The sequence below is a fragment of the Gastrolobium bilobum genome, unplaced genomic scaffold (assembly GCF_033153095.1).
Source record: "Gastrolobium bilobum isolate Gb01-03AN ecotype WA unplaced genomic scaffold, APGP_CSIRO_Gbil_v1 utg32655, whole genome shotgun sequence".
Taxonomy (NCBI): Eukaryota; Viridiplantae; Streptophyta; class Magnoliopsida; order Fabales; family Fabaceae; genus Gastrolobium; species Gastrolobium bilobum.
This window is the reverse complement of record NW_026899890.1, coordinates 73444-83872: the sequence shown is the minus strand read 5'-3', so window position 1 is coordinate 83872 and position 10429 is coordinate 73444. Positions and strand designations below refer to the sequence as shown.

The following is a 10429-nucleotide window of genomic DNA, read 5'->3' as shown; positions in this document are numbered from 1 at the left end:
CCTTGGAAGATTCAAAACCTCAGCATCCTCAAAACGGATTCTCCACACATCATTTGCCACAGCTCTGTCAAGCCTTTTAAAAACTCTATCCAAATGACTGAATTTAGGACCTTTCCAAGTAAACCGATTGCCTCCACCTCCCAATTCCAAGACCCCACAAGCATCCAGGACATCACTGAACCTCTTGCATCTACTAAGATCAGCAGGACATCCTCATTTCTTCTCAGTGGCAGATCTGATTTCATTAAAGTCTCCTGATAGCATCCAAGGTTCATTCATAGTCCTCCCAATATGCTTCAGGTCTTCCCACAACAGCTTCCTATTTTCCTCATGAGTACTAGCATAGACAGCTGTCCAGAAGAAGCCTTCCTTACCAGGAAATTCAACCCAAACATGGATAAATTGTTCCTGTTTATTAATGAGTGTAATATTTACATCAACCGGATCCCAAACCACCCAAATACCACCAGAATAACCATGGGCATCCGATATAATAGAATTATTAAATCCCAAACTCCGAATAATATTCAGAGCTTTATTTCCACTGACTCTAGGCTCCAAGATGGCAGCCACACCAACCCCAAACTTCCTACGAAACCTGCTAAAGGTACTTTTGAACTGTTTCTTAACAGCACCCCTGCAGTTCCAAGTCGGCACATTCATGGAGAAATCTGAAGTTGCTGCAAGATTACAGAGTTCTTGCCACTCACATCAATAGCCTCCTGAATTTCAACATCACCTCCTACACATGTTACGTCACTCACACCATGCAGGGTACTGCCCAGAGCTATATTGGAAGCATGGTCCATCTCCATATTAGTTTGACTTCCAATTCTCTTAACCACATCCCCCATCACTAGATCAAGAGGATCAGAAGTATGCAATCCAGTCCCAATATTCAGCTGACCAGCCTGCTGACCAAAGCCAGTATTATCCACTTGTGTCACTACAGAATCAGGTTCAGACTCCATCACTAAATTACCCCAAAATTTTCCATTGAGCTATTCCAGAACGGCAAAAGAGGACTGCTGAATGTGAGTCTGAAAAGGTCTGCTGTTCTCAGCCACCAGAATGGGAGAGGATGAGATTAGCACCCATTTCCCTTTGGCTGACATAGTCTTAGAAGAATTCTTTCTAGGGATAGGAGCCCCTTGTTTCACCCCTGAACTCTTCTTATTAGAGTTAGAGGCCTTGGCTGAAAATTTCATCACCCCCTCTATTATTGGGGGGTTGCTAACCGAAGGCAGATTTTCTTTATTCACCAGAATATTACCAATTTCCTCTTCTGGCATATTACCAGAAACATTCTTCAAAATACCACTTCCCCCACTTCCTCCAATATGATCACACACTTCCTGCTTAGAATTAGAAATGTCTGCCCCAAACAACCTATAATTCTTAACTTCCTTTTTCTGAGAACCTTGAGTGCCTTTCTTCTTCCTTTGAACAACCATCCATTCCCCAACCCCTTGAAGTCCAGGCTTATCCTTTGACTGATGAGGAGTCTCACTAGGTACATCCTTGGGAGAAGTCTCAACAAAATCTGGACAAGACTCAGAAGTATGTCCATAACGCCCACACTTTAAACAGATTAAGAACAGACCTTCATATTCAATCCTCTTCCTACAACCATCCAATATGTATTCACCTTTTAAAGGTTTAGCAAGATCAATCTCAATGCAAACCCTAGCAAATCTAGCCCTATCCCCGGTTGATATTGTTCTATCAACCTTTAACACTTTTCCAATTACAGTTCCTAAGTGATTCAGGAAAGGAAATTCGCAATATTCCTGAGGAATACCTGGAAGACGCACCCATGCAGCAACCTTGTGTATGTTCGCCTTGTCCGGATCAAAACAAGGCTCCCACTTCCTCGTTGCTAAGTAGTGACCCAGTATCACCCATGGACCTCCCGTAATTGCCAGATTCAAATCCTCCAAGCTGCTGAATCTGACCGAAAAAAACTCATTTCCTAGGTCAGCAACAGTAATGCTTCCTGCCTTTGCCCAAAGTGCTTCCAGCCTTCTTTTCATGAATCCAACACCGATCCTCTTCCCCAACAGCTTGACAATCAGTGCATTCTTCTAGCGTTGCCTCATCCTCGCTCTAGCCTCACCATTACTACGGATCTCCACTGAACCATCTTCACGCACAATCGTCTGAAACCCCCATTCAGAGATTTCCCCCTGATTCGGGTCAAGCGGGTCCAGATCAGCAGCTTCTTCCTCCTGCAACCAGGGAATAGCTTCCCCCGAAACTCCATTCTCCATCCCAGTAACCTCAGCAGAAGATCGTTGTTTCTCTAGCGCAACTTTGCCAGATTGAAATTCCTTCACAGCATCTCTCATACGAGCTTCCATCGGTATCTCATCTCCACTCTTCGTGCGTTTCGTACTCTTCCTATCCATCGACAAAGGATCATTGAAACTCTCCTTCGATTCCTCCATAACACCAGCGAAAGAATTCAGCAAGAACCCTAGCAGAAAGAGAATTATCGCGCGCGTCCCAACACGCGCCTCATTTTTTCTTTAACAAATGAAAACTCTTCTAATTACCCTAATTAACTTTTGCATGTAACTAAATGTGACTATTAAAAGATCAGATGTATTAAAACTTATGAAAATAATAACTATAAAGTTTATATTCTCTGGAGGACTAAGGTATCATGTGCCACAATTTTATTTTATTTTTTTAAAAGTTCTCCTTAAGATTCTGTCCGACTTGTATCCGGATTAATTGACATCCATGGGTAATGGGAATGATTTATGAAGAAGAAAAAAATCTCCTTTTCTTTTAAATTAAAATTAATTTGTCTTTCTGAGTTTCCCTTTTGTAATCCAAAAATAAAATAAAATATTAATTTGTCCTTTTAATCTTTTCAATTGAGAAACTATTTGTAAATCTCCAATATACACTATATACTTTTTCAATCAATCAGACAGCCGACGTAAAATAAATAAACAAAAACCGAGTTCACCTCTCCAGCAATGACACGAGCTACAACAACTAAATAAATTGAACCAAATAAAATAATTTTATTTTTCATTTTCAAATTATCAATTTATTACTTTATGCTTTCTAAATGATTTCAATATCCTCATGGAACGAATGCTATTTAGTTTATTTCAATTTTGCTGTTGTGTTCGCAAAAGTCCAAAACAACAATAATCTAGAAGCAGCAGCAATATTATATGGGCAAAGTCAAACTCTCAGCACAATCATAAATTGCTATATTTAATATGATAAATCGGTGTTAGTTTAATGGAAATATGGAATGAAGAACCGTTCCTACATTAAATTGCTGCAAGATTAAGTAAGCTATATGAATTTTTTAAAATTATATATCTATATTACCTTTGCATTACTTAGACTTTGAATTTTAATTGCAATGGCTAAATAATAGCCACAAGATAAAGAGAATGAGGCTCCTAGTCCTACCAAATGAAATATCTTGTTTCCTATCTTCCATGTTTGAACCATTCCTCTGTTAATTTTTTAATTTCTAAATAATGTTGGTTTTCCATTACTGAAAAGATCATTATAGTTTTCAATTTTCTTTTCTAAATGACCGTCATGTGGGATTAAGTCAGTTTGTTCGTGTACGGACTAATCAATTTCTTCAATCCAATCAAAGATAAGTCATCCCGGCTAGAACCATAGTATCTTCTTTTAATTTAAAAGTCAGAAAAAATCATCAACTGCAATGAAGATTCAATAAGAATTTAAGATGGCATATTATATATCGCCTAACAAAAAAAGAAAACCTCAGAATCGAACCTAAGACACCACTAGAAACACACGTGTATTCGATGAACTTTTGTGATTCAGAATGATCTTAGACAGAGGCCAATAAGAACATGGACATTTTGCAATCATTTGTGAGAAGCTTCATTATGAAACTCTTTGTTACATCCAACATGAATAAAACTCTCAAAACAGTCAAACCTGATTTCTGTACCATAGCACATGTAAGTGCAGTCATACATTAAAAAATTAACTCTCTTTCTTTTCCCACTCTGTATTCCTCTGTTTACATAAATTTTATTTCTGCATCAAACCTTAACAATTGAGACCACAAATTCAACATAACCCGTAACCCTGATCAGGTTTCAAAATTTGCGTTTAACTTTATTTGTTACATCCAACAAATATAAAATATTGAATAAAATCATTGAAACCCTCTCCCATATCACACCATACATGCTCAAAATATAACTGGTTTATCTCTTCTACTTTCACTCTCTCTTTTTCTTTTTTCTTTCTACAATATATAATTCTTGTAGCATTTTTTGTTGTTGTTTTTTTTAATGATTTGTTAACATTTTGTCTTATGCTTATCGATGAAACGAGGTCCAACATGTTGCAGACAGCAGAAGGATTTGGTTGCAACAATGCTACATAAATTAAAAAGCCTAATCAATGTATGTTTTCTTGGTATCATTCTTCCTTTGAAAACTCTCTTGATCACATGATGGAACAAGAAGGGTCCTGATATTGAGATGGGTGCCTTATCTCATAGACTGGGCACTGAGGAACACCACTCACATAAGGCCACACTATTGGTAGTGTAATTCCCTCTTTTTTCTTCTCTTCCACAGCCACAGGGCCAACACTCACAAGTTCTGCATGGCAAAAACTCTTTCTTAGAAGTGATGTCAGACAAACTGAATCAATCCCTTCTCCAGTTACCGCTATTTGATCTTTGTTTTCCCCTTGAATAGCTGCAGTTTCCACTCCTGAAGATTTTGCAAAGAGCATATATTTTTTTTAAGCTATGATTTTGAACTTCATGAATAAAAAAGGGTGAGAATTAATAATTCCCTGTAACTTTTCTTACCTGAAACTCCAACTGCAATCTTCATAGCTTTTGACCTGGACTTGGAGCCATTCATAGACACTTTTATCACCACCTTTTGCTGCAAACATTTCAGAACCATAGATAACATTATTTGATGAGAAGAACAATATTTTACTAGATTTTTCTAATCTTTCAAATGAAACTATGTAATAAATCTTTTATCACTATTATGTGACACAGAGCTTTATATATATATATATATATATATATATATATATATATATATATATATATATATATATATATATATATATATATATATATATATATACATGGTGGAGTTAAAGAGAACGTATTAGTTTGTAATTTACCATATATATATATAAAAAACTATATGGCTGAGTTAAAGAAGATTCCTTACCTTCACCATAATGTTGTTTAAGAGAAAATCTTGATAATGAGTTAGAAGAAGTGCTAGTGCTTGGAGAAAAGGGGTGTGAGAGTGGTTTATGGTTAAAGGAGTTGGACAAGTGCTTGGAGAAGTATTTGTGCATTTGGTATTTATAGGCATTTTTGTTGTTGTGGAATAAAACATGTCTTGACGAAGAGTTTGATTTGAAGGGTAAACTATGGTTTCGTAGAACCAGTCTTAAGAAAAAAAAAAATTAATGTTTATTTTTAGTTATAGGAAACTGCTTAGCTCAATCGATTCAAACCGCGTCATCGTTGTGGAAACTATCCTTTCTGAAAAGAGAAGTGGTTGTTAGACAAGCTTTTCGCAATGTCCATGAAACTAACAATTAAATTGAAGTCTCGTACAAAATTAATGTTGGGATAATTATGAAAATAACCATTATATTATTGAAGAAAATTTTTAAGTTCATTAAAGATAGTGGTACATATGCGTATGTACTGATGCGCCATAAACGAGTTATCTATGAAGTGCAACGGCGATTGGTACTATATTTAAGGAGTTAATTGATCAATTGTTATGGTGGCTAAATTATTTATTTCTATCCTGTTTATCTATCTATATTTATATCCATGTTTCTTGTAATTAAAATTAACTTAAATTAAACAAATATTGTTAATGATCTTTTAAAAGTAGCCCAAATGTTCTCTACTAATTTCAAAACTTAACTAATACTTGTGAAACTTATATCTGGTTTAGGCCTCGAGTCAAATTCCTATCATTAGCCTTTTCTAATCTGCTCATCTTGATAATTAACAAACTTGAAGTCTTGAAGTTAATATAAAAATATTCTACAAGTCGTCTAATTAGCTCGTCTTAAAATTAATACTAAAGTTGTAATCAAATGCCAACCATTAGCTTGTCTGTTTATGTCTACTATGTCTTATGTTCCTCACTTATTCTTTAACTCGTGTCATTACTCGAAATGTGAACTAAATATTTCTTTTGTACTTATTTTATTTCAACTGTATGGTAGTTGAAGATTATCTAATGCATATTGTAGAAGTCAAAAATGCTTTTTTTTAATATTGAAAAAACTAAACAGACAAAAAATTATGATTTAATTTATATTAGAAGAAAGCAAAACTAGTTTCTTCTATGTCTTCCTCTTCCAATGAATAAATAAATAAAACTTTGATAGACACTATCTTAATTAATTGCCTCTCTTGTTTGCTTTGTGCGATTTAATTAACCATTCAACAAGATTTTCTTGTAAAGTCAATTGACCAAGTCAATTTTCCATTTTCAAACGCGGGTTATTGATGATTATTAGTTCATGAAAGGTGATTATGCCGCAACCCAATGTATCTATAACCCTAAGAGTATAACCTATGAAGCACCGATAGTGACACGGAACAGGTGACACGATACGACACGACACTTCGACACGTTAATTCTAAAAAATGTTAAATTTCAACACGTTAGGACACGTTTTGATATTAAATAATTTTTTTAATTTATGTAGTATATATTATATTTAATATTCAATAATTTAATAAAAAAATGTATCTAGACTTATAATATTCATAAATTTTGCAAAGAAACATAAGATATCTCAAATATTTATATTAAAATCAATAAAATGGTAATCGTAATCCAACGAATCTAATAGTTGGAACTAAAAACTCAACGCAACTTAACCTTTGAACCTTTTTTTTGAATTTCTAGAACGTGTGTTGGAGTGTCGGAGTGTCCGAGAGTGTCAAAAAGTGTCGGATACGACACGTCAGAGTTTTTGAAGTGTCGGTGCTTCATAGAGTATAACACCTCACAAAATTGAAAATGCATTATTATTTGGTGAAAATCCTGATTTTAAGGAGAAAATGGATTCGAAAGGAAAAATGATAATTTAATAATTACCGAACTCTAAAATTATGAAATGATATAATTAGACATTATTTGGTGAAAATAATGTTGGATTTAGATTCAGAACAGAATTTGAAAGTGAATAGGCACTTTTCTAGAATATTGATTTTTAGCGAATGAAATACCAGATTATAATTTTACAGAGAGACTTAAAAATCATATGAATATTCTAAGAATGAATATATGTTGAAAGAAGTGTTTAGAACGAAGAGAAATAATTATTTTAATTATTTGAGGAATTTTGATATTTTAAGAAAAAATAGTTAGTTTGTGAATAGGGGCAAAAGTGAAATTAGGCAAAAATTGCCCGAATCTTTTTAACATTGTATTGTGACATTATTAAACTATAATTATGCTTCTTGAATTTATGAAAATACCTAAGTCTTGAAATTAAGTAAGATTTCAAGAAGATTAATTAAGTAAATTGAATTTAGATATTTTAAAAACCTTTTTGAAAAAGTCAAAAAAAGTGGCTATTTATAATTGGTCTTTGAATTGGCCTAGCTTGCCTTCTTCCTCCTCTTTAGTGTGATGGTCGAACCTACCATTGGAGAAGAGCTTGAGTTTGCAACTTTTAATTTGACACTGAATCAAGAAAGTTACAACATGAAAAAATACCCGGAATCTCTTGGTGATCAAAGTCATAAAAGAATTTCTTGAGAAATTGAGTGTGTGAGGAGATCTGTGAGTTTGAAGGTGGCGGTTTTGTGAGGTGAGATTAGCCATTATTGGTGGTTTTGTTGCTTGGAAGCTTGTATATTGATCTCTCGAAGCCTACGAATTCATTGGTGGTAAGATTTCTCAATTTCACTCAGTATTTTCTGTGGATCAAAATTTTGGACATAATATGATGTGTATGTTGGTGAGCATGGTTAGAGAGGTTTTATGGCTATGTTCCTTTGGAATTTATTGTTCGTATGGATAAATAATTGATAGAAATCCAATAAGAGTTTAAGTGATTTTGGTGCCAACACTTAAACAAATTTTCAAGGATGAAAGAATGATGATTTGTGGAGGAAGTCTTTGATGGATGATGTAATTGATTGGTGGTTGTTTGAATCATTAATTATGAAGTTTAGAAAGAGTTTTAAGGATGTGAATTGGTTGAAAAATCCTTTGATTCTATTGATGAACACATTTGGCCATATTGGAAATTTTGAGGGAAAATGATGTGAATTGTGTTGTGGCTTGATGGAAGGTGTGTGAATGTGTTGGTGATTTGGTTGTTAAGGTCATTGAAGTGATGGAATTGGTTAGAAAGAATTAATGACACATTGAGGCATTTGATAGCCTTAGAACCGTGAGTTAATGTGTTTATGTGGGGGTTGTTGTTTGTGTTTGCTTGTGTATTCTCAAGCATATGAATGATCATATTATGTGTATGATCATTGTAGGTTATCTTCCTCGGATCCGATTGTAGAGGATTGAGTTTGAGGAGCTTTTTACAGGAAAACTTCTATGTGTCCAAAGGTTAGTCGATTGTGTCCTCCACCATGTCCTTTGTGATGGTTGGAATTTGTGACCTATGATAATGTTTAATAAAGTATGTTCATTAATATAATATGTTGTGTGAAATATGCTTGTTGTCTGTGAAGCCTGATTGCTTATTGAGCCTGATTGCTCGTGCGACCTGATTGCCGTGAAGCCTGATTGTTTGTTCTCTAATCAATAGAAATTGGGGGAACTTTCGCCAGATAAGACTCTTTGTGGGGGTTCCGGTTGGCGTTGGCCTTAGAGTTGTTAACACTCTAGGAATGTTTTGGGAAATATATGATGGTGTTCTTGAACAATATCCCTGATGGATGTTCTTGGATTTGTGCCCAGTTGGTTATTGATTATCTGATTGATTGATTGTCTGATGGTATGATGTACTATATGGATATTATTACTGTTTGCACATTTGAGTGAGTCATTGCATGGAGTGACCCTCCACGACCTGTGATTTACTGAGATTGTCAAATCTCACCCCGCGTTATGGGGCATTATTGTCAGGTACCACTAGTGCTGCTGGAGGAGCACTAGGCAAGAAGACTGCGAATACGAACATATGGAGTATTTTGACATGTACATAGGAATGCATGATGATTACTTGACATTTTCAGATATTAATTTGATGCACATGGTAGATGCTTATTTTGTATCATTGACTTAGTGCATGGACATTGGTCTTGGATGAGATGTTGTGACATGCTTAGAGTTGTTCATGCTTTTGTGTCTAAGTCATTTGATATTATGTTGATTATGTAATGGTCAAATTTGATAGTTGATGTAAAGTAATTGTATTATTGGAGAACCTTGTATACGTAAATATTGATTATGGAAGGATTTATACATAACGACGCGAGGAGCTGTTTGCTGTCAGATTGAACTTACTATTCTTGAGGAACATTGTCAAGATAGTAGGAAACGTTTGACCAAACAGATCAATTACTAATTTTTCTTTTCATTTTCATTTTTTTTGAAATAGTTTAAGGCATTACTTAGAGTACTATCCTCATAGGAACAATAATCTGAGCACTAATAATCTCATTTATTACTTGATGCGTGCACTTGCGCACTTGGGTTGAAGTCAAGAAAACGAATGTGTTTTCTCTTGATGAACTGAAGTAAGGGAACGTCCTTCATAAGAATATTTTAAGCAACCAACAAGTTCACACCCAACAATGCCCTTTTTGAAATATTTGAATCTAAAGGAGCTGAGGGAGAACTATTCATCAAGTAGCAAAAGATGCTATTGCTTCTCCCCAAAAAGATTTTGGTAAAGTAATCATCTTCAACATACATCATATTTTCTTAGTATTAGTATGGTTGATCTCTTTGCTACCCTATTGTGTTGTGGGGTTCTAGGAACTGTCTTCTCATATCTAATACCATATTTAGAACAATAATTATTAAAAACATTTGAGGTGTACTCTCATAAATTATTAATGCAGAGGTATTTAGCTTCATTGTTTCTCTTTCTACCATGGTATAGAAATGCTGGATATACTATAACATCATCAGTAAAAGCGACAAAATATATATTACCTATTAAGATTAGATGAAGCGTTTTTAGTTTTGACTATTCTTTATTTTGCTCACTGGTTTATGTTTGGTATACTAAATTGATGAGTATTATTAGTTTAGTTTCATTTTTTTATTAAATTATTAAATGAAATATATATTATATAAATTAAAAAATTATTTAATATCAAAACGTATCTCAAAGTGTCAAAATTCCTATTTTTTTAGAACTAACGTGTCAAGGTGTTGTAAAGTGTTGATGTCGGTGCTACATAGCTATGAGTCCTGGT

General features: G+C 34.3%; 2 protein-coding genes across 2 annotated transcripts; both read right to left on the bottom strand.

Annotated features, from left to right (window-relative positions):
* Nucleotides 1-1001: 1001 nt before the first annotated feature.
* Nucleotides 1002-2033, bottom strand: LOC133294102 (uncharacterized). Its single transcript, XM_061492761.1, has one exon. It carries the CDS (start codon nucleotides 2031-2033, stop codon nucleotides 1002-1004), a length of 1032 nt encoding a protein of 343 aa, XP_061348745.1.
* A 2287-nt stretch (nucleotides 2034-4320) lies between these two features.
* Nucleotides 4321-5319, bottom strand: LOC133294100 (heavy metal-associated isoprenylated plant protein 47-like). Its single transcript, XM_061492759.1, has 3 exons — nucleotides 5220-5319; nucleotides 4838-4910; nucleotides 4321-4736 (listed from the first exon to the last, which is right to left on the bottom strand). Exons 1-3 carry the CDS (start codon nucleotides 5226-5228, stop codon nucleotides 4465-4467), a joined length of 354 nt encoding a protein of 117 aa, XP_061348743.1. The 5' UTR covers nucleotides 5229-5319; the 3' UTR covers nucleotides 4321-4464.
* Nucleotides 5320-10429: the final 5110 nt, after the last annotated feature.

What these genes read in the sequence shown, in the direction of transcription:
- LOC133294100 (XM_061492759.1), bottom strand. An exon ending in GATTGCAGTTGGAGTTTCAG is followed by an intron (nt 4,737 to 4,837) that starts GTAAGAAAAGTT and finishes CAAAATCTTCAG; the next exon opens with GAGTGGAAACTGCAGCTATT.
- LOC133294102 (XM_061492761.1), bottom strand. Translation starts at nt 2,033, where the DNA reads ATGAAAAGAAGGCTGGAAGCACTTTGGGCAAAGGCAGGAAGCATTACT.